At 39.9% G+C, this 24,764-nt stretch overlaps 4 protein-coding genes across 6 annotated transcripts; 3 read left to right on the forward strand and 1 right to left on the reverse strand.

Annotated features, from left to right (window-relative positions):
• The first annotated feature begins 5,541 nt into the window (after positions 1-5,541).
• LOC103983827 (mitochondrial carnitine/acylcarnitine carrier-like protein) lies at positions 5,542-16,638 on the forward strand. The gene is made up of 3 exons (XM_009401130.3): positions 5,542-5,760; positions 15,535-15,926; positions 16,002-16,638. Exons 2-3 carry the CDS (start codon positions 15,535-15,537, stop codon positions 16,498-16,500), a joined length of 891 nt encoding a protein of 296 aa, XP_009399405.2. The 5' UTR covers positions 5,542-5,760; the 3' UTR covers positions 16,501-16,638.
• On the reverse strand, positions 15,271-19,491 carry LOC135672961 (zinc finger CCCH domain-containing protein 56-like). Of its 3 annotated transcripts, none has more exons than XR_010513193.1 (3): positions 18,301-19,491; positions 16,857-17,763; positions 15,271-16,665 (listed from the first exon to the last, which is right to left on the reverse strand). XR_010513193.1 is itself a non-coding variant. In XM_065181539.1 (2 exons), exons 1-2 carry the CDS (start codon positions 19,091-19,093, stop codon positions 17,483-17,485), a joined length of 1,074 nt encoding a protein of 357 aa, XP_065037611.1. In that variant the 5' UTR covers positions 19,094-19,491; the 3' UTR covers positions 16,721-17,482. The 3 variants fall into 3 exon arrangements, 1 of the variants encoding a protein (XP_065037611.1); XR_010513192.1 differs by having other exon boundaries at positions 15,271-16,671; XM_065181539.1 differs by lacking the exon at positions 15,271-16,665 and having other exon boundaries at positions 16,721-17,763.
• A 765-nt stretch (positions 19,492-20,256) lies between these two features.
• Positions 20,257-21,206, forward strand: LOC135586216 (putative gamma-glutamylcyclotransferase At3g02910). Its single transcript, XM_065181544.1, has one exon. The coding sequence runs from the start codon at positions 20,330-20,332 to the stop codon at positions 20,870-20,872; it is 543 nt and encodes a 180-aa protein (XP_065037616.1). The 5' UTR covers positions 20,257-20,329; the 3' UTR covers positions 20,873-21,206.
• A 136-nt stretch (positions 21,207-21,342) lies between these two features.
• LOC103983829 (protein HAIKU1) lies at positions 21,343-24,466 on the forward strand. The gene is made up of 2 exons (XM_065181542.1): positions 21,343-22,752; positions 24,172-24,466. Exon 1 carries the CDS (start codon positions 21,602-21,604, stop codon positions 22,538-22,540), a length of 939 nt encoding a protein of 312 aa, XP_065037614.1. The 5' UTR covers positions 21,343-21,601; the 3' UTR covers positions 22,541-22,752; positions 24,172-24,466.
• Positions 24,467-24,764: the final 298 nt, after the last annotated feature.

A 24,764-nucleotide genomic window follows, 5' to 3' on the forward strand; every position in this document is an offset into this window, starting at 1 on the left:
TCTTGCTCTCTCATCCTCCTGCCCACCACCCTCATGGATGTCTTTTTCCTCCACTATTTACCTATGCTTTTTTTATCCAATCAATTACAGTAATGCCACTATAATGCTCATGGCATCCTCAACCATTAGACCTATTTATGCATGTTTATTGTTGGGAACTTCATGTTGTTGAGACTTGTAGCAATAGGGTTTGTGGAGTGTGATTTCATGCCCAATTAGGTGCAAATATTTTTCATCAAGTAGACAATAATAGATGATTCAATAGTATGTATATATATATATACGTGTGTCACAATTAAATGCCCCCTAAATGTGGACTTTCTTCCCCTTAATCTGACAAGAATGCTAGAGCAGCATTTTTGTTCTTTAGTCAAAGAGGGGTCATTTTTGTTCTTTAGATTATCGACAGCGTTATCTAAAAATTTCACTTTAATGACAGACATTTATTATACACAATAGAATCTAAAAATGTTAGTAAACTGCATAACCTAAATATATCTATCATTAATTATGATTACATCCTTTAATTTCATAATTTTCAATTGTGTTATGTAAAAGAATAGTTGGAGACAATATTACAATTTTTTTGAGGTGCAAAGAATACACCACGAAGAGAGAATTATCTTATGTGGTAAATTACAAGGCAATGTGATGGAGCAAGCATCATGCATACATAATCTAAGCACATGATCTTATCACCATTCATCCTTTTTTTTTGTTTATGTTTTTGGTTAAAGTAAGTTTAGCTTCATAATTGTCCCAATCATTCTTCGACATTTACATAGTTTTAGGAGTTTTCTGCACCCTCTTAAGTCGTCTGCTTCATGTGACTAACATGGAGATGCAATTGTTGCTGTCCATTTCTGGCACTGACCACAAACCGTGATGGAAGGAGCTCAAAGTGCAACAGGAGTTCCTCATACTTGCTATTATTTTATGAGATGCATATTGAGCGGTACATGTTGGGTGGGTGGCTCACTTCTCCTGCAGTAGTGGAATCCGATCCCAGCTTGGCTGCATCAACATTATTCTTTTACTTTTTTCTTCTCCGCAAAAAATTCTTTGCCCACTGAGAGTCACAGTTTCTTTACAGACAGCATATTGGCACAATGTTATCACTCGCTCTGGTAGGAAGGCAGAGGTTGAAATGTTCGGACGGATGAGGATGAGATGCGTTGGGATCGTGGAGGAGGCGGAATTAAACGTGTTCTAAGTGTTTTATTAAAAGAAAAAAATTATTAAAGATTTATTATTATTAATTCTCAAATGGTTTTTAAAATAGAATGATTTATTTTTTAATATAATTAATGTAATGTATCTTTCGGGATTATATAAATCCCATATTGAGAATTTTTGAATATAAATCTCATATTATATCATAGAAATATAATTCTATGATAACTCTATCAAGTTCAACATTTGATATTAGAATATAAGTTAAGCTATGACCTCTTCCTCAAGGACCATTCAAATTCAAATTTTCAGATTGATAAAAAAAAATTATGATATATGGTGTATCCAAATGAAGGTTCTTCCAGACTCCTAAGGTATACGAGAGTTCACGATCTACTAAGGACTTAATGATATAATGTTCGAGATCATCGCTCTAGCAAATACTTCGAAGAAGGCTTAGAAAATGCTTCAAAAAGTATTTGGTGGTATTGATATTGTAAAGAAACTTCCTAAGTTTTACGAGCCAAGTTTGAAAAATTATAACAAGATACTTTTGAAACTATTTCTCATTATTTCTTAAAAATCATTTCTATTGTTTATCAAATGAGACGAAATGGTGAACAAATAAGTGATCAAAGAATAATAGAAAAAAAATACTGAGATCTCTAGATCCAAAATTTGATTTTATTGTTGTTGCAATTAAAGAATATAAATATTTGAAAAAAAAATATCTTTAAAAGAACTTATAGGTTCCCTTCAAGTTTATAAACAAAGGATTACAAAAAGAGGAGAAGACAAAACTATGAAGCAAGCACTACAAACGAAGCTTACTTTTGAAAATAAAGATATATCAAATTCTCAAAGAGGAAGAGAACGTGGACAAAGAGAAAGAAGAGGTAGAAATTAAACAAATTAAAAATATCAAAACAAGGAAGGTGATAGAGAAGATTCTAACCAAAGAGGTCGAGGTTATGATCGAGAACGTGGCCAAGGCCATCGACGTGGTAGAAACTCTAAAAGGTCTAACATATAATGCTATGTTTGCAAAAGATATGAACATTATTTCTAAGAATGTTATTATAAATTTTGTTGAGGAAGAAAAAATGAAAATCAAGTTTTGTTAATGATATATGAGATCTTATAAAAACTCTATTTAAAATATAGCATGATGTGTTAATGACTTCGGTCCAAAAATATTTAGGTAGGCTATGTTTCTTAAATATAATCCTTATCATCTCTTATAAGCCTCTATTATTTCTCTCAACAATACTATTTTATTACGAATTATTTGGAGTGAAAAAATTTTGATCATACCCATTTGAATCATAAAATTCTTGAAAATCATGATTTTTAAATTCACTTTCATGACCATCATAAATAGAAGAAATCATAATATATATATATATATATATATATATATATATATAAACTTATTTATAAAGTATAGTAAAATATTTGAAAGAATCATTTTCATAAGTTAAAAAATATGTCCAAATATATCTATTATAGTCATTAACAATTACAAAGCATATTTACTACATTTGTTTTTATCAATATGTCCAAATAAATTCATGTAAATTAGTTGTAATAGTGTAGAGGTACTTGGTTTTTAGGTTTAAAACTACTCCTTATATGTTTTTCTAATTAGCATATATTATAAATTTTATCTTTAATAAATTTAATTTTAACTATTCCTATTACAAGATCTTTAGTTCTAAGTTATGAAATTAATTTTATACTACATGTCCTAGTCTCCTATATCAAGACAATGCATCATCATTCAAAAATAAAAAAAATAAATTATATTAAAAAAATCATCAAAATCAATAGTATAAATATTATCACTTCTTAAAGTTATCATAGATTTATTCTTACTTGGTATTTGTATGATGTAAGTATGAGATTCAAATTTAATATTATCTCTTATTACAAAGTTGGTTGATACTTATTAAGTTATGTTTTAAGCCATCTATCAAAAAGCAGTATTCAACTAAGAGATTTGATTTATTACTAATATTTTCAATAATAATATATTTTTTTATTGTTATCTTCAAAGATAATATATATTCTATCTCGATTAGTGAGCTTTGAATGTCTTTGAGTATCCATCATCAAGATATCATCTTTTTGGTTATTTAAGTATTCATTTAATTTTGGATCCTTATGGTTAGATCTATTATTCTTATCTTTTGACTTTAAATCGCTTATGGTTCCTTTAGGAACCTAAATTAATTTAAGATGACTATATTTAAAAAAAAAACATATTTAGGCATAGTGACCAAACTATATACAAAAATTGTATTTAACTTTATAAAATGTAAAAGTGTTCAATATAGATCATTTTATAAACTTAGTTAGTTTAAATGAGTGCTAATACTCGTGAAGCCATTGCATTTGTTTCTTGATGCACAACCTTACCTAGCAAGAATTATATCAAGTTACTTGTTTCTAATTTTAAATTTTTTTAATATTCATCATAGTAATATATATATATATATATATATATATATATATATATATATATATATAATTGATTCTATTACATAATTACTATTAATAGACTCTTCTAAGTAATGTTCTAGTTTTTCATTCATGTCAAGGAAGTCATTCTTTGTATTTTTCATGAACAACCTTTGGAAACTTGGAATTAATGAAAAATAATGTAGGACTTTTGCAGGTTTCACCTCCTGCTTATTATTTGAATTGTTGCTTAAATGTCTATCATTAAATTTTCATCTGGATGTACCACATTTGTAGCATGCTTCATTATTGATCTTATCTTTTCAATACAATATGTGATCATTACGGTTTGCATGAATTTTTTACACCCAAGACCTAATTCTCGAAGTAGCCTTTTAGTTTCATTAGCTAACTTCGGCAATCCAACTCCAGATGGTAATCCAAAATTCAACATTTCAAGTGATGCATTGAATGCATTGTTATTTCATCTATGAAAACGTTTTATATGAAAAAGACGCACGATGAAGGAAATCTTACTTACATCTCTATAAGATCTTCAAAAATTTGTGAATATGCACCATTTCTTTCTTGTGCATCCTTATCTACACGCACGTCCATTTTTAAGAGCCAAATAGGGTTAAATCCTTAGGCAACTATGATTCCATAAGCCATATTCTCTCGATGTAATCTTATACAATGCTTGCCACCTACAACAGTAAAAGAGCAAGAAGGGACTGTCGCCTATAATAGGGAAGAGGCTTCCTATGGCGAGCATGTTGCTACTGTCTACAGCAATGGAAGAGGAAGAGGGGTGGCCGCCTACAACAACAGATGAGGAAGAGGGGGTGACCGTTCCGATAGCAGAAGAGGAAGAAGGGCTATCTTCTCTAACAGTGGAAGAGACAGAGGTGGATTGCAACAACGGAAGATGCTTCCTATGGGGAGCACACCTTCGAAGAAAAGTAACAGACCCGCTGTTTTCTAGTTCAAAAATTGGAGAAAAGGTGGGGAAAGTAATATATTTAAAGCGAGTTCTTTCAGGTGAAGGGAGCACAGGAGAGGAGAAGTGGATGAAGTACAGAAACCAAACGCAGAGAAACAGAGGGTTTGTGAAGGGAGGAGACGGAGAGACTTGGGAGGGTTAGCTTAAGAGTTGAAGAGATGGTAGACTAACGAGAATAGGTGGAAAGAGAGAGAGAGAGAGGGATATGATATGATATGTGTTGTGACATAGTGCTTGATGGTGATTCATTTGGCTCCATTAACGCCTTAAACTAAGTTTGAGGAGTTGTTAGACCCTCGAACATCATATCACGGATCGAAAAGCAGTGTTGCGTGGAATAATAAAACAGTTATATATGGCTGTAGAATGTAATCGTTCATCTCTCTGACTCTGGTATTGGAGACGGAGGGAGAAGAAGTGGTGGCTCATAGCAGGTGACAAATGGAGCCCACAACGGACGGCTGTGATCGAAGGATCTGGGATCAATGTCCACGTGATTACGAGGGTTTGCATGGCTGCTTCACGTGGAGCGCAACCGCGACGCGGGAACCGAAACATTCGGAGTGCTCACGCAATCGCAGCATGGAGTTCCACGTGGGAGCAAGGCATGGGCGGCCATCGATTCTAAGGGGCCCGCGGCCGGGTTCCATGTCGGATTCGGTCAGGGTCGTGAGAAGTTCTATTGGGCTTTATGGCCCAAATATGGCCCAATTTAGACATGTACTCTTTTCGTGAACGTCTATGTCATTGCCAACGGAATCCGACCAACCCAAATAACCGCCGCACCCATGTTGGACACCGCCGGTCCCACAACACGAGGGATTCCACTACACCACCACGTGTAGCTAATGGCTCTCCTCTCCGCGTTTCCATCTCCGCCGTTCGCGAGTGGGGCTGCTCAAAGCATCCACCAGAAGTCAGCACCATGCTGCCGCCTTTTGTCAGCATCTTCCTTCCTCTAAGCTTTGCGAGGCGCGTCCTTGCGGATGCTAATAAAATATTTCCTTCTTCCCTCCTGTGATGGGGAGGCCAACTCACGAACTACAAGAAGCCGCCTCCGTTTCGGTCCTTCTTTCCTGCGCTGAGCTTGGGACGCGAAATAGATCAAAGGAGGGTCCGACGAGGTAAAGTTCTCTGCTTTCGCCTTCCGTTGCCCTGCTTTTGCGAAGATATTGATGGTACTTGTCGATTGCCTCTTGGATTCGAGACTGCTTGTTCTTGGATTGTCGAGTAGTTGGCGCGAACGTTGTTTGGGTTGTGTTAAGGTTCTTGAACGCATCTTGTTTGTTAAAATGATCATATACTAATTGTTCAAGTAAAATCTTTTGCGGGTGACCCATACCATATGGTGCTCCAACATGAAACAGTCAAGGTGTGGGTAAGGGGCTGTCAGATGCTTGGACAGCCTAGTGAATCTGGCACAGATCCGGATTGTTGTGACTTTTCCTTGTATGATCTAGCTGGACTATGAGCAAGTATGATAGAGAGAATGCTGTCCAACTTCTGAGGTAGGGATTTCTAGAGTAGACAAGAGTTACTTCGGGAAAGAAGGAAGAAGGTTAGATGGGTCTCAGCTTAAAGGAATCGTCCATCTAGGTGTTTGATGTATTGCTTCAATTTGATCTGGATTGAAATCTTCATTGTGCATTTATTTGGCTCTTCAAAGAAACAAAAATTTCTTCCTAAAAATCTGTCAAAACATAGAGATGATTCAATTGTTCGTCTTTCTCTGTGTTTCACATTCTACACAATGGCATGTGATCCTTTTGATTCATTCTTTTTTGGCCTTCTTCAAGAAGGAAGGTTTTTGTGATTGCTATTGTTGTGGTTGTGGTTGTGGTGGTGGTGCTCCTGTGGGTTGGTGGGTGGGAATTTTGGCTGGTATTGCTTACAGCTAATCAAAGGCATGTCTATGCAATCTCACAGCTAAAATAAACATACTGTGTAGATCTTCCATGTATTATGTGCCAAAATTGGTTTAGGTAGAAGCTTTAGTTCTAATTTTGTTAATGTCCACCACTGCTTAGTCGTTTTAACTATCACGTTTGTTCCACCTATCAAAAGAAGATATTCTTATGCAAGTTATTTCTAAAAAGCTTCCGAAAATTTGGCCACATCATATAGTTTTAGGGTACATTTTATAGCATGGTATATTAGAAGTTGCTGTTGCTGAATCTGAAGCAGCAGCTTACATGTAATTTGGTGTCTATTTAATGCGAAACAAACATAAGAAGATCATTTTTAAAGAGTAGGTCATTCACTTATCACTTTTATTTATTTCATACTGTTAATTTTTATGTTTTATGTTTCTTTCAATAGTTTCACATTGTTAAGTTAACTAGTTTTCAAGATATAAGACTAGTATAAATAAAGACCTCCTATGAGTCTATGAAATCATCAAAAAATAATATCTTCACTAAGTTTATGAAATCATCAAAAAATAATATCTTCAAGTATTATAAGAGTTTTTTTCTCCGTGAGGAATTGATTTCTCTTGTTCTTCTTTATCATATCAATTTATTATAATCTTATCAAGTAGTAATTTCTTATTTTGTTTCCATTATGCATTTGGTAACTAGAGCCTTGCTCTTAGTGTTAACATAATAGATTTGTGATTAGGAAATTAAGAAGTATACTTTACACTCATCACTTGTAATAATAGATTTTGTGTATCATTAACATAATTTACTAAGTACAACCCTATAACCCATCGAGATAAGGTATAGTGGCAACAATGACAGTGACGATGGTAGTGGCAATTTTGACTGACAACCTTTGTGATGGAAGCAATCGCAATAACCCCAACAATAATGATTAGAGAGTGCTAGCCCTATGAGCACGTTAGAAGCACAAGAAGCGAGGATGACCCAGTAACTTTGAAAGATTTGCAACTTGGGTTATAGCGCCAAAAGAGTTCTTGATGATGGCAGGATCAATCGTGCCAAAGTTGATACTTATGGCCAACCTAATCATCAACACAGGCCTGTAATCCAACACAGGCAACCAGCCTATGAAGATGTATCAGACGAAGAAGAAGGAATTATGGATTATCATAAAACCAACCAAGGAAGAGGTGCAGGGGCTCAACCTAGAGGTCCACAACATCCAATAGTATATGATGATTCAAAAGATCACAATGAATAATATATAAGATATCAAACATCACTCATGTGAAATATACTATTTGAAGATTATCTCCTCGAAGTAGACCTCCCTAGTTTTAATAACCACCTCAACATTGAAGCTTTTCTTCACTAGAGTTATGAAGTAAAGAACTTCTTGGAGGTGATGGATGTTTCTGATTACAAACAAGTCAAGCTTATTGCATATAAGTTAAAAGTGTTAGTCATAGGTGCCCTGCAAGCCAAACACGTGAGTGATGACACATGTAACATGACATGTAATCTTTTTATTTATTTTTATTATTATTATAATTATATTTTATCACTTTATATTACTTGTTGCATATATATATATATATATATATATATATATATATATATATATATATATATATATATATATATATATATATATATATATATATAATTGTGATCTCCATGGATCTGTGTAATATGAATCGGATTGTGATGAGATCACAATAATGAGACTGATTCGTCTTTAAATACTGACCCTAAATAATTCAAGACATAGGTTACTTAAGAGGGACATCAAGATAACCAGACAGATTGATGTACTATATATTCGTCCATATGATGGAGGCAGTTGGTCTCATAATTGCTCGTGTGGGGACACTAGGGATACAATGCAAGTGCTTATTGAAGAATAAGTTCATTGATTGATCCACTTACGAAATGTTGGATGATTGATAATACCTTATTGTCAGATAATGATTCTATTGTCCCAATGGTGTATCTGGTCCTTAGACTTGAGACACCAAGGATGTTCTGTATGAGTACTTCACTTTTTGATACAAGGACTTATAGGTCTAGAAGTTCCAAATCTAGTACAATCGGTTATTGGGAGTGGCAGTCAATCTTGCTAGTCATATGAGTCTTACAAGCCAATCACATGAGTGATGACACGTGTGATATGATACATATTCATTTTGCTCATTATATTATTTAATATTTTATCACTTTATATTACTTGTTATATATATATATATATATATATATATATATATATATATATATATATATATATATATATATATATATATATTGTGATGTACATGGATCTGTGCAATGAGAATCGGATCGTGATGGGATCACGATAATGAGACTAATTCGCCTTTAAACACAGATCCTAAATAATCCTGATCATAGATTACTCAAGAGGGACATCGAGATAAGCGGACATATTGGTGTACTGTATACCGTACATATGATGGAGGCGGCTGGTCTCATAGCTGCTCGTGTAGGGACACTAGGGATATAGTGCAAATGCTCATTAGAGAATGAATTCATTGATTGATCCGCTCACGGAATGTTGGATGATTGATGATACCTTATTGTTAGATAACAATTTCGTAGTTCTAGTGGTATATCTAGTCCTTAAACTTGAAACACCAAGAATGTATTGTATAAGTACTCCACTCTTTGATACCAGACTTATAAGTTTAGAAGTTTCAGATTTAGTACAACCGATCATCGGGAGTAGTAGTCAACCTTACGAGGACTCTTGAGTGTCGATAGAGGATCATCCACTCTCGGTGTCATGAGAGGAATATCCCATGTGTTCTTGCTCAGACAAATTCCTGTCCAAGGTCATTCAGATTGAGAGAGAAATAGTTCTGCAAGAGAATTTGATTAAAACGAGACCCAAGTAGAAATTGTATAGGCTTGATAGTAAGTACCATGTCCGGTATACGGTATCTGGGATATTAGATAGATAAGGGACTATATATACATAGTAACTGAAGACAAATATGTTCAATAGATTGGATTCTCCTGTATCGTCGAGGGACTACAATGTAGTGTCATAGTACTTCCGCAATCGATGAGTCGAGTGAATTATTATGAAGAAAATAATTCACCGAGCCAGAAAGAGTTCTGATAGGTATAACTCACGGCTAGCTCGATATTGGGCCTAGAGAGTCACACACATATGATAGGCATTGTGACGAGTAGACGTTCAGATATGAGATATCTGTCGGAGCCTCTATCTTATTGGATATCCAATAAGCCCATGAATTATTAGATCCTATGGATGAGATCCAATAAGAGCCAATGAGAAATTATTGGATAGAGATCTAATAATCTAAGAGGCTTGGGTAGTTGGATGGAGAACCAGTACCCAATAGGACATGATCCATTAGAGTTAAGTTGATATGGAACCTCTACAAATAGGAGGGAACCAAAGACTCAGGGGCTAGAGATCTCTTGGTTGCCACCTCATATTCTCCTCTCCCCTTCTCCTTCTCAAATAACATGCTTGAAGATTTGAGGAGCATCGTTGTAGCCCTGTTGTGTGAATCACCACTAAAGAGGAGAATGCTTGACCTCCTTCATCCTCTCATACAGATCTACAAGGATTCAAGGATATACGATCTCCTTAGGTAAAACAAAATCTTTTATATACACAGTTTTCTATTTTACGGATTTTGCGTACCAATCTTCGCACGATGACAAACACAATTTATGGGAAATTTGGGGTGCGCGTGTGATGTCGCCCTTAGATTTCCCTAAAAACCTTACAAGAGCTATTGAGTGTCAATAGAGGATCATCTACTCTTGGTATCATGAGAGGAATATCCAATGTGTTTTTGCTTAGACAAATGCTAGTTATAGGTGCCATATAAGCCAATCACGTGAGTGATGACATATGTGATATGACATGTAGTCTTTTTGCTTATTATTATCATGAAATTTTCTCACTTTATATTTCTTGATGCATAAATATATTGTGATGTTCATGGATCTGTGCAATGGGAATCAGATCGTAATGATATCACGATAATGAGACTGATTTACCTTTAAATGCATACCATAAATAATCCTATCACGTGATAGGTTACTAGAGAGGAACATCAAGATAACCAGACAGATTGGTGTATTGTATACCTATATATATAATGGAGGTGGCTGGTCTCAGAGTTGCTCGTGTGGGGACACTAGGGCTACAGTGCAGGTGCTCATTAGAGAATGAGTTCACTGATTGATCCACTCACGGAATGGTGGATGGTTGATGATACCTCATTGTCAGATAGTGATTTCATCGTCCTAGTGGTGTACCTGGTCCTTAGACTTAAGACACAAAGGATGTCTTGTATGAGTACTCTACTCTTTGATACCAGACTTATATATTTGGTAGTTTCAGATCTAGTACAGTCGATTATCGAGAGTGATAGCGAACCTTACGAGGGCTATTGAGTGTTGATAGAGGATCATCCGCTCTCGATATCATGAGAGGAATATCTAATGTATTCTTGCTTAGATAAATCCTTGGCCAAGATCATTCGAATTGAGAGAGAAAGAGTTCTCTAGGAGAATTTGATTAGAGCGAGCCTCAAGGAGAAACCGTATGGGTCTGATAACACCATGCCCGATATATGATCTATAGGATATTAGATGGATGAAAGACTATAGGTATATGGTAACTGAGGACAAATAAGTCCAAAGGATTAGATTCCCCTACATCGTCTAGGGACTGCGGCGTAGTGGCATAGTATGTCCGTAGTCGATGAGTCGAGTGAATTATTATGAAAATAATAATTCACTGAACTAGAAAGAGTTCTGATATGTATGACTCACAACCAGCTCAATAATGGGCCTAGAGGATCACAACACATATGGTAGGTGTTGCGATAAGTAGAGGTTCAGATATGAGATATTCGTCAGAGCCTCTATCTCATTGGATATTCATTAAGCCCCAAAATTATTGGATCAGATTCAATAAGAGCTAATAAGAGATTAATTGGTAGAGACTCACTAATCTAAGAGGTTTGAGTAATTGGATAGAGATCGAATATGCAATATGGCAAGATCCATTATGGTTAAGTTGATATGAGGCCTCTATAAATAGGAGAGAACCAAATGGTCATAGGCTAGATTTCTTGGTTGTCACCTCCTATTCTCCTCTCCCCTTCTTCTCAGATAGTATGTATGGAGATTTAGGTAGTGATTTGAGGAACATGTTCGTAGCCCTTATCGTGTGGGTCACCGCTATAAAGGAGGACGCTTGACCTCATTCATCCTCTCCCATAGATTTGTAGACGTGGACACAACTAGTTGTGTCACCACTAGACAGTTGTGTCATCGCTAGGTAACACAACTATCTCCAACGTGATTTTTCAGTTTTGTGGGTTTTTGCACACCAATCTTCACACGATGATGAACACATTTTGGGAAATTTGATATTTTTGTTTTATATTCTTCCGCTACGCATGTGATGTCGGCCCTAGATTTTCCTATAACAAATCCCTAGCCAAGGTCATTCGGATTGAAAGAGAAAGAGTTCTCCCGGGGAATCCGATTAGAGCGAGACTCGAGTATAAACTATATAGGCCCGATAGCACCATGCCCGGTATACAATCTCTAGGGTATTAGATGAATGATGGATTATAGATATACGATAATCGAGGACAAATATGTCCAATAGATTGGATTACCCTATATCGTTTAAGGACTACGACGTAGTAGCATAGTACGTTCGTAGTCGATGAGTCGAATTAATTATTATGGAGATAATAATTCACTGAGCTAGAAAAAGTTCTGATAGGTATGACTCACGACCAGCTCGATATTGAGCCTAGAGGGTCACACATATTATAGGTGTTGCAACGAATAGATGTTCGGATGTGAGATATCCGTTGAAGCCCCTATCTTATTGGATATCTAATAAGCCCCCAAATTATTAAATTTTATGGATGAGATCTAATAAAAGTCAATGACAGATTATTGCATAGAGATTTACTAATTTAAGAAGCTTAGATAGTTGGATGGAGATCTAATACCCAATAGGACATGATCCATTAGGGTTAAGTTGATATGAGTCATTTATAAATAGAAGAGAACCAAATGGCCATAGGTTGTGCCTTCTTGGTAGCAACCTTCTTAGTTGTCACCTCCTATTCTCCTCTCCCCTTCTCTTCCTTAATTAGTAGGTGTGGAGATTTGAGCGATTTGAGGAGCGTCTTTGTAGCCCTTGTCATGTGAATCATCGCTAGAGAGGAGAACACTTGACCTCCTTCATCCTCTCTCACAGATCTGTAGGATTTCAAGGGTATACGATCTCTCTAGGTAACACAACTATCTCACACGTGTTTTTTGGTTTCGCAAGTTTTCACACGTCAATCTTTTCACACGACGACGAACACCTTTTTGGAAAATCTGGGATTTTTGTTTTCTGTTCTTTCGTTGCGTATGTGATGTCGCTCCTAGATTTCCCTACAATAAAGAGGTGTAATAGGTTGGTAGGATACATGATAAAATAACAGAAGAAGACAGGAAAAGCACCAGTACAAACATGGCGAAAGATGAAGTAATTTCTCAAAAGAAAATTCTTGCCCTTAGACTATAAATAACTATTGTTTTAACAATACCAAAACTATATCTAAGGTACTCGATTTGTAACTAAGTATACTGATGAATTCTTATACCTTTCAACTAGATATAATTTATCAGAGTTAGAAGACCAACAAATAACAATATACACAATTGACTGAAATTTATAATTAAAGATAGAATATCTTTAACTCCATTATGGATTATAGATGAAGCTCACAATATGGTATTAAAGGTTGTAATATTATTGACTCGACCTTCAATTGTTACTCGACAATTCTCTACTTCGGTAACACGATCTGCCCTTAACAAAGAGAAGTAAATTGTGAGTCAATACAACCCACAAATTAAGGCATAAATACTAGAGGAGGCAAGCTAAGCATATCCTGACTACCATAAAAAATTCATATGCTCGACCCCTAGTTGATAAGTGTTTCAAATGTAGGAAGCTGGATCATTGCTCCAATGAGTGTCGTGCTTGTAAGACTGTCAACCTTACAAATCATAAAGATGATTTTAAAGAAGAAGGACATGCCCAAGAGATGCAATTGACGATATTGACAATGTTGAAATAGTGGAGGAAGAAGGGGAATATGTCACATATGTTGTAAAAAGATTACTATTCACCCAAGGCAAGAATATCCTTCTCAACATAAGAAAATCTTTCATTTTTAGTGTAGTGTTAATAACAAAGTCTACGCATTGATCATAGACAATGGAAGCTGTGACAACATTGTATCTAAATCACTGGTGAGACACTTAAATTTGCAGACAAAAGCTCATCCAATACCATATAAGTTAGGGTGGATTAAAGAAGACCCAACTATTACTGTAACTAAGATATGTAGAGTTCATCTCTCAATTGGAAAAAGCTACAAGGTGGAAGTTATATGTGAGGTAGTTGACATGGATGGGTGCCATATACTACTTGGAAGGCTATAGCAGTACGATATGAATGCAACCTACCTTAGAAGAAAGAATGTCTTTGTATTCTGATGTAACAGGAAGAAGATTGTCATTCTACCGACTAACAAAAAAGAAAGATGAATCCAACACTTCTAAAGGAATTCATTGTCAATTATAAAGAAATAACAGTATGCTATGCTCTTGTTGTAAACGACGAAGAGCCATATGAAGCAAAGATTTCAAATAAACTAAGATCGATATTGAAAAAAATCACCCCTAAAGAGTTACCAGATGAACTTCCACACATGAGAGGTATTCATCACCAAATGAGATACTGAGAGAGAAGATGTTCAAGGAAGGAGATATGGTTATCATGTACTTGAGAAAGAAAAATTTTAAATTGAAGCCAAAGAAGTATGATCCCTACAAGGATTTAAAGAAAATCAATAACAATACCTATACGATTGATTTACCGAATGATTAGGAAATCTTAAAACATTCAATGTTGTAAACTTATACGACTAATTTTTAAATAATAATTCATTGTGTTCGGATATAAACTCAAGGATCACTTTTTTTTTTTTTTTGAAGTCGAGCAAATTAATGCAAAACAAGCAGAAGTAAGCCTATGAAATCATCAAAAAATAATATCTCTAAGTATTGTAAAGATTTTCTCTATGATAAGGAGTTGATTTCTCTTGTCCTCCGTTATCAAGTCAGTTTACTAAAATTCTTTCTAATAGTAATTTTTTATTTTATTTCTGCAACTACATTTAGTGTACGGAACTAGATTTCTTTTATTGTTCCTTGCTAATAACCATAACAAATGTTCCTAGGATTGACAAATAGAAGTTGTAACTGGTTAAACATTAAGTCTGTCATGTACTCTTTACCGGAGCAGAAATAGATGTTTCTTTCTATTGCTGTCATCTTTGGATCTTTTGGATACAAGGACATAGATGGATAGTTACTGAACAAACACATCTTTCACTGGCTTTGTGTGACCTTCAGATCAAGGATCAGGTAATCTTTATATAATCTAATTAGTGGTCCAACCATTTATCACCTGATACAACTTGTTTTCAAAAGAAATCTACATGGCTTTACCTAATGTGTCTCCCAGTTGATCACTAGCATGAGGTGTCAGATTCTCTAGCTTTTGATTTTTCACAAGCTTGTATATCCATGGTTTGAGTTTGATTTCATAACCAAAGAAAGATTAGTGGTTAGGTGTTATAGAACATCCTACTGGATACAAAATGATGAAAATGCCTATCAAAATTAACCAATCATGTATTTCCAGAATACAGAATGCTTCTTTTAGCACAATGACATACTAATGCTTACTTTTATTGCAACTATTGTCTAAGTTGTAGCTCAAGCCAAGTGGAAGAGTATGTTTCTTTGTAGAACAATGCAATACTAACCTGGGGTATCATGCATTGTTATGGAAATTTGACAGTAGACTTCCCCATTACAAAGAACTTGAATCCTGTTCAGCCATTGATCTTTTGACTGTAACAGATGGGGGATGCAGCCAAGGATCTGACTGCTGGAACTGTTGGAGGGGCAGCACAGCTGATCGTGGGGCATCCTTTCGACACCATCAAGGTCAAGCTCCAGAGCCAGCCAGCACCACTCCCTGGCCAACCCCCGAAGTACTCTGGCGCCATGGATGCAGTCAAGCAAACAATGGTTGCTGAAGGACCGAGGGGCTTATACAAAGGGATGGGTGTTCCACTTGCAACCGTCGCAGCATTCAATGCTGTGTTGTTCACGGTGAGGGGACAAATGGAGGGGTTGCTGAGGTCAGAACCGGGGGCTCCCCTCACAGTGAATCAGCAAATGGTATGTGGTGCTGTTGCTGGAGTTGCAGTTTCCATCCTCGCATGTCCTACAGAATTGATCAAGTGCAGGTTCTTCTTCTTCCTCTTTGCTCTTTTATCTGTTGCCGTCAAGTAGCTACAGTTGATGCAGAGCCTTGTAAACAGGCTGCAAGCGCAGAGTGCCTTGGCAGGCTCAGCAGCCTCATATGCGGCAGCGAAGAATGGAGGACCAATGGACGTGGCAAAGCATGTCGTCCGAGAAGCTGGTGTGAGAGGCCTCTTCAAAGGCATGGTGCCGACCTTGGCGCGTGAAGTCCCCGGGAACGCCGTCTTGTTCGGCGTCTACGAAGCCCTTAAGCAGTACTTTGCAGGGGGTAAGGACACTTCGGAACTAGGGAGGTGGCCTCTGATGGTTGCCGGAGGGCTGGGCGGCGCCTCCTTCTGGCTGTCCGTCTATCCCACGGATGTGGTGAAGAGCGTGATCCAGGTGGACGATTACAAGAACCCCAAGTACTCTGGTTCGGTCGGTGCCTTGAGGAAGATTGCGGCGGCCGAAGGTATCAAAGGCCTGTACAGAGGCTTTGGACCAGCCATGGCTCGCAGTGTGCCAGCCAATGCCGCCTGCTTCTTGGCATATGAGATGATCAGATCCAGTCTTGGGTGACCTCCCCAACCACATCGATAAGATTATTTGAGAAATGCGGCTAAAGCCATTTGTTGGGTGTTGGGCATTTGCTTTGTTCTTGACATGTTGACTTCTTTGTACTCTCACGGGAAGCAGAAGAGTTCTTGACATATTTGACTTCTCTGAGTTATCGCCCGTCTTTCTCTGGTGCTATCAAGAACAGGCATCAAAGCATGAAAATGAGATATAGCACAGAAGATCCGCAGTAATTTGAGTCTATTGTGATGGAAGTCAAAATGGAAATCTTGTGACATGATAACAAAGACAGACTAAAAAAAGACTAATAGAATAACAACGGATGCTAAATTAAACTAATGTTCAGTTCATGAACTGACCGGCACAAACATCATTAGCCATCTTAGTACGTTAACAGTAGGAGGAAAGACTCCCAATGTGCACAGAGATATTGAGTACAATATTTCCGTTCTATAATAAACTTCAGAAGCATTCTTGCAGCCAGCCAGAAACCTTTGTCATGTCTGGCTGACACTGGTTTACTTGATATGGATCAATCACAGCGGCAAGCCAAGAACCAACTGATGCTGATGAGAGTTAGCAACTTGCCTCCAAAATTTAGGTTCAAGGACTATCAAGCCTTTGTTAGTGAAATGCTGATTCTTGAAGCTGAAAGAGTCGCGCAATTTTTGCAAACTTTCTTGAGAAGCAGCATACTGAAATCACAGTCTCCAAGGTGAACAATCGTAGATATACTCTTGAAAACCAGCAAAAGAAGCATATAGTGATCACACTTCCTCAAAATACAGTCTTCAGATTTCCAAGGTTTTATAATTACCATGCCGATAGATACCCCACTTCCTGCATATGGCAGCACATCACTAGCTGCCTTCAGTACTCCACAACCTCGGAACAGAACCTTTATCTCAGGTGGCACAGCATAAAATGGAGATAACCGACTAATTATTCTATTAGTAGGTAACCTGGTGCTTCTGCATTCAAGGTTCTACTCAATGTCATCAATCCAGTCACCATAAATCTTACTAATTTTGTCCGGGCCCTTCCACTTCTCAACTGACCTCTGTCCCTGCCTCTGTATGGAACCAGCAGACCTCTGCGAAGGAACACCAATATGATACATATCTGCATGAGGAACCGAGATGCTTGAAGCAACAGAAGCATCTGATGGAGCCTTTGTCAATGTCCCTGCTTGCTTTGAATCTGGAGTGGCCGAGGAGACATCTCTACCTTCTGTCTCCATAAGACCCCCACCGTATCTGTGAAGTTCTGAAGCCACAATATTTAATCATTAATGAGAATAATATACTGCAAGCACATCCTAGTATACACTAAACACAGCAAAAATATTCATACAAATATGAATATGATGCCGAGAGTAAAGATCATAACTGGCTGGTCAAGGAGCTCCTATGCAAATGATAAAAATCAATTCAAGCAGTACCGAACCTTAAACTCATTCAGTAGACAGAAGCCCAATTCAAGATAAATGACATCAAAAAAGAATAATAATAATAATACACATACTCTACATACCAGACCATGAAGCTCCACTCAGCATGTTTTTTTGGTAAATGAAGCGTGTAAAGCCATCAAGGAAATCAACTAATCATGGTATATGGCCAACGAAACTAGTGCCAGAAGGTAAATCAATACGTTTGTACAATTCAAGAATAAAACTAATACATCGCAGATCTTCTCTTAAGTTTTCATAATAGCTCATCATAATCTGAAGCACGCATGAAACACCTTACGGCTGTTGCACCTACAGATGGATTTCAGTGTTAACAAGGTAGTCTGTCATACCTGCTGCACCATGAGCAAAGTGGCACTTGCTGCCAAATGGGCAATACCCCGTCATCTCCCACTTGTTACATATCCTCGTCTTCCAGTTCGAAGGCTTCTGAGTCGACCCATTCGCTCCACCCCCATATCCACTACCTCCAACTGTGGGTGACAGACTGATCGCCACGCTCTCCCGAGCCTTAGATTGCTCATCATGGATGAAAGTGCAGGTATCCCCATATGGGCACCCCTCTTCCGTGTAGAACTTCTTACACCGCCTTCCTTTATAGGATCTTTCGGAATCCCCAATCACGATCGACGAGCTCATCGTTGGTATCTGACGCTCCTCTCTGGCCTCGGAGCCCTCCTCGTGAGCTGCCACAATCTCCTGCCAGTTTGGAGGCGGCTTGCGGAGCTCCTCAATCCCATGAGCAAAATTACAGTTCGTGATGTATGGGCAAGTCCCTGCACGGAATTTGCAGCACAGCTTGGTCTTGAAGAACATTTTCCCAATGGCTTTGGAGCTGGTGGACCTATTATTACCCTGAGAGTCCCCTTGGGAGTTCCGAGATCTCTTGCCGGGAGGCTGCTCGCTGCCCGCCCGGGACTGGGATTGGCGGCCGTCGTAGGCAGAGTTGAAGCCAGCATCGGCGGACGCGTCTCCGCTCCAAGCACGGTAATCCTCATCGGTCGCCCACAGGAGCTGGTCGCTCCCTCCTGGGAGCCAGGAATCGCGGCCGGGAGGCCCAGACGCGTCCGGAATGATCGCGATGGCATTGCTTACGGGATACGAAGTTCCACCACCGTAATCCATAGAAAATGTTCGCGAAATCCGGACCAGAGAGACCAAGATCCCAAATTTCCACCAACGGAGCGGAAGAACGAGCCCGCAAGCTAAGAACCAGGATGGAATCGTTGCCAAGAGCTAGGTTCCGAAAAGAAGGAACCGAACCACGAAGAAGCAGCCAAAGAAATCCACCAAAGACTGGTCAGAGGAAGTGCCGAGGAGACGCCATTTCGAGGGAGAGCTACGCCCTAATCGAGGAAACCCACTAAAGAAACAGCCAAGAACAGAAGAAGCCCTACGGATTGATCGGGGTAACGTTGACGGCGAGCAAGAAGGAGCAAGGGCGAGGCCCGTGGAAACCCTAGCCAAGCAAACGGCAAAAGAAAACCGAGCACTCGGAAGACGGAGGAGGAGCACGAGGAGGTAATTTGTTGCATCATCTTCGTTTTCTATTTTAGCTCGAGAGTGACGAAATGTGGCACCGCTCGCTGCCTCGTGATTGGATGGATGGGTGGGCGACCCGGATGGGACCCTTAGTTGTGAGGCGAGCAGTAGCTAAACACGTGCATCAATCTCGCTTCGAGGCATGGATGATGATGAGCGTCATTTATACCGCCACAGTTCTTCCAGTGCTAAAAGAAGCATCTTGAAAGTTGATGATAAAAGAATCATTCTCAGCCGTTAATAAAATGCTTCCTTTGGCAAAAAGAATCATGATGATAAAAGGCATGCATCTTATATCATTCATTCTTCCTAAGAATCTAAACTCCGAGTGTGAACTTAGCTGACCTCAACAAGCAGAACACACAATGGTGTAATATCATGAGAGAACCACTTTGGGATGACAAGAACTCTAATGTTTGGCATGATAGTTGGCTTTTCAGTTTGCCAGCCACAGGCCGACCGGTGTGTTTAGAAAGCTGTGTGTTAAGATGGACCAATCCGATGGATGGACGGGTCGAAATTGACACTGAGTAATCATCGCAGCATTTGCCAGATCTGTGATGCAGATTTTTCGAAGAACGAATCCACTAGAATCCAAATCCAGATCTGTTTTTTCCGATTTGATGCTTCCCACTGTCGACGCCGTGAGCGAGTCAAGTTTGTTGTGCGGGGCCCTGTGTTGGACCCACAAGACGGGTCCAATAACCGCGCGGGTAGATTTGGAGAAATCGACTCACGGCAAGCGGTCTCCTTTCTTAAATAGGCCCAGCCAAGAGAGTTGGATCCGTACGTGGTGGAGGAGGTGATTGATCTTGATCGATGGGGGCGAACGGGAGTAAGGAAGGGCGGCGGCGGCGGCGGATGGTGTTCACCTACGGTACGCTCAAGCGAGGCTTCGCCAACCACGGCCTCATGCAGGACCTGATCCGCACCGGGGACGCCGCATTCGTGGGCACTGCCCACACCGCCGGCCGCCTCCCCCTCGTGTGCGGACCCTACCGCGTCCCTTTCCTCCTCGACCTCCCCGGCGCCGGCGAGCACGTCTTCGGCGAGCTCTACGCCGTCTCCCCCCGGGCCCTCGCCCGCATGGACGACCTAGAGGGCACCCGCAATGGCCACTACGAGCGTCTCCCCATCTCCGTCGTCGTCGACGGCGAGGGCCAGAAGGAGGCGGAGGCGGAGGTGGAGGCGTACTATGCGCACCGGAGCTACGCGGGGGTGATGTGGAGGCGGTGCGGGGAGATGGGTTACAAGGTGTACTCGGAGAAGGAGGCTAAGGGGTATGTGAGACGCAAGGATCGGCCCCACGACATCACTTTCCTTGACCAGATCCGCATCTTCATCGCCTCGCCCCAGACGTAAGATCATCTACTCCCTTTCTCTTCTCTCTCTCTCTCTCTCTCTCTCTCTCTCTCTCGCTTCCCTCGGCCTCCCATGAGATGGAACTTGTATTGCTCTAGTTTTAGTTCGGAGTATCTTGTGTCAAGCGCATCACTCTATTGAAGGATGTGCGATCTTGTGATGGGCAATCACGAGAGAGTTCAACATCCCCTGTTTCATTCTATGAAGCAATTTGGTTTGCTCTGTGACTTTGTGATTGCTGAATGTTACGAATTGAGTGGAGCGGGAGCGGTCATGCATGCGATCATGGTGGATCCTCAGCTGTGGTCTTCTCCCCTGGATTCGTCCATTGCCTAGCAGCAGCGGCTTCGTCAAACAATTTACCCTGTAATATTGTGCAGGAACTTTTCGTATTAATATAAATGATGTCGTTCTTGCACTACGTACATATATTAGGTCAGCACCTTTCCTTGAGCTAACAGAGGCCTACTACTGGCTGTAACATTCCTCCCCAGTCCATGTTTCCCCTTCGAAGGTGTCATCTCGAAGCAAGGATCACGCGTGACATATTTATTGCCATGTCGTGGTGAACATGCTCATAAAATACGAACCCTTCCACCATCAACCCTGGTGCACTTCTCCACGGTCGTCTACGTCTCATGAGTCGATCCCTCTCTCGCTATGTCCCCTCCTCCTCTTTTGCTGTCCACATAGGTAGATCGAGAAGAAGAAGGGAGAGGAGGGACACGAATGGATCGCTGGGGGAACAACCATCACCATGAACAGCAACGGCAACAACATCTGAGGGTCAACAAGCTGAGCAAGAACATCCGCAAGACCCTTCCCCACCACCCAACCTGCTACTACTCCGACCAAAAGCCACCGCAGCAGCAACAGAAGCCGCAGCCGCAGGTGTACAATATCAGCAAGAAGGACTTCCGCAGCATCGTCCAGCAGCTCACCGGCACCCCCTCCCGCGACAGCAGCCCCGTCCCCAATCCCCATCCCCATCCCCGGCCGAGGCCCTCCAGCACCCGCCTCCAGAAGATCCGGCCCCCGCCGCTCGCCGCAATTCCCCGGCCTCCTCCCCCTTCTCTGACCGCCGCCGCCGCTCGCCTTCCACCCCCCTATTATCCCCCCATCCCCTACCAAAGCCCTAGTTTCAATCTGCCCCCAGCTCCGGTTCCTCATCCCAATTGGGACCCTTCGTCCTTCCCCCGCCCCTTCATCTCCGCCGGTGCTGCCGGCCCTGCCTGGGCCGAGTCGCCCGTCTCCACCTACATGCGCTATCTTGAGAGCTCTCTCGTCAGCTCCGACACCTCCCGCCAGCCGCACCAACCGCCCCTTCCATCCCCGGGGCTGCTGCCGCCACTCCCCCTGCCATCTCCAAGAACAACCGCTAGGCTGCCTCCTCCTCCTACTACCCCGTCAGCGTCGGCGTTGCCTTCTCCGAGCACGTTCTTGAACATGCGCTCGCCGAAATCTCCTTATCCACTGCTGTCGCCGGGGTTCCAATACCCTCCGCCGCTGACTCCCAACTTTGCTCTGTCGCCATTGGGCCAATCGGAGATGTGGGTGGCAGGACCAGGGCCCGGTCCGCGGCCACCACCCTCTCCCGGGCTCTGGTTCCCTCCGTCACCCTCTGGCTTCTTGCCCATTCTGAGCCCTGGATGGAGGGATATGTTGTAGCTCCAAGGTGGAACTGCTGTTCCCTTGCCAGCTTTTGTTGACAGATAGCCAAGCCTATCGATCTCAATATCCATTTATTGGTCTGACCAAAGGTCTAATGTAAGTGTTCAACATAGATGACAACAAGTATTGGTTTAGGAGATTACCATGGACATGTCGGCAGTATGGGCATTGGAATACAAGATGATGGAAATGTAGCTGGAATTATGCAGGTGAAGAACAGTTTATTTTATTTTCTTTCTAATTAACAAATTCTCTTTGCTCAATTTTTGTATTTAATTCTGATCCTGAATCTATTGATTTACTATAAGCTGGTAAAAATGCTTGTATTTGAGGTAATGACAGAAGAAAATAATAAGCACTTGCTTATGGTGGGCTTTATGTTTCTTCTAATGATACCAAAAAACTATTGCAATATCTTGATGCAATACAGACTACTCGCTTCTTTTCATTTGAGTGCTTTTTCTGATGCAAAAATAATTGTTTTGAACTGGAGGTGGAATCTTACATTAGCTTCTGTTGCATCTGCCATGAAACAAATTTTGAGTTTTTATCATGACACCTGGTTGACATTCTGTTCCGTTTGAGTTATTGTGTCGATAGATTTATCGGGTACCAGAGAAACTATGCAGGCCTTTCACATTGGCTAATTTGCGTATTGAGAATCATCTTTAAGTTGCATTGGTGTGTAAGTTTTGATGGGCTTAAGTAGAATTTAGGTTCATTTTGAGCTAGACAACTGGAATCATGTTTTCTTCATGTGAGTGTGCCTGGAGGTCTATCGTGATAGCTCATGACATTAAGTATCTTTGGTGTGAGATATATTGTTTTGAAGACAATCTTCACTTCTTTCAATATGCCCGTTACCATGAAAACGATCCATTTGTTTTACTTTGCCCACATCTTCATTCAACTTTTAATAATTCAAGGTCGAACTGAACAATTATTTCTCTAATGAGCCTTCCCCATCCTCCATTTGATTAAAATACAATAGACAAATAGCCGTTCGATCACCTTTAGAAACTAATACTGTAAGTTATGCTCAAATCTTCTTTAGTCATAAATCTCGAAAGGGGAGAGGGTTACATACTGAAGCAACAAAATATTTCAATCTATTATATGCTAGCAGATTCAGTATCATTTACTTGGAGCTATCTATATTTGAAGTTCTTGTTGAGAATCATTCATCATAGAGTTTGGACTGCAAAAACAAGTCAAGTCTTCATCTGATTGGCAACAGAATCAATGGATTATTATGAGGTGGGTCACAAATTTTGGACACCATTGTATAACACAAAATAAAGCTGTAACATAAGCCTATGAATAAATTCCCTAAAATGTTACAAAAGTAAGTTACCAGTGTGACATTTTGCATCAGCAATCATCTGCATATATCTCAGATTACAGCTCATTCACTGCATTAGGTCCTCCTAGCAAATTTCAGCATATAATGCAATTTTTTCTTTAAAATTAAATCAACTATAAGTTTCTCATGGTTCCATATTTTTTTCTTTGTTTAGCATAAATATTCCTGAAATTTTTTTATGTTTACCTTTTTTTTCTATATATTTATATGCTCACATTCAATTAAAACTGTGTTGAGCTCAACAGTTATCTCTTAATCAGAGCAGATTAAGCTGAGTATCTGAACGAGAAATTTGGACTCCAGACCAGGATGATGGTAACACTTGTTTTCTGTTTGTGCTGTAAACAGTTCCCATCCTTAGCATTTATATTTGAGGGATGCTTTCTTTTGTATCAACCAGAAAGAAAGATCCTTGTACATGGTTGGGAGCTTACAGCTTGTTGGTGCTGTTTTAGTAGGGTGTGTATGATGACTTGAGATGTGATCATGTTGTATATGTGGTGTTTGAAACTCACAGTTGCTGTACTAACTGTTAACTACAATACTCAGCTTTTCATCTTCTTCATGGTTCCACATTTCTGAAAGCATTAGAGCTTTTGATGCATTTGCCACTGGGGCAGTTTGTTCTTCAGGATTAGTACCATGTTCTGTTCATGATTATGATAATGAGAATAATTTGTTTTGGGGACTTCTTTATGGATTGTGGTGCTTGTCATGCTTTGGATATTGTTCAATGGGAGAAAACAGTGTAGTAGTATGCTTAGATGCTGCAGTAACCAGTTTGTTGATTGCTCTCTGTAAGCATTTGGAAGATGTATAGTGGTGGTTGATCAACACAGGAATTTTGATGAGAGCCTG

Source organism: Musa acuminata, chromosome BXJ1-5 (assembly GCF_036884655.1).
Source record: "Musa acuminata AAA Group cultivar baxijiao chromosome BXJ1-5, Cavendish_Baxijiao_AAA, whole genome shotgun sequence".
NCBI lineage: Eukaryota > Viridiplantae > Streptophyta > Magnoliopsida > Zingiberales > Musaceae > Musa > Musa acuminata.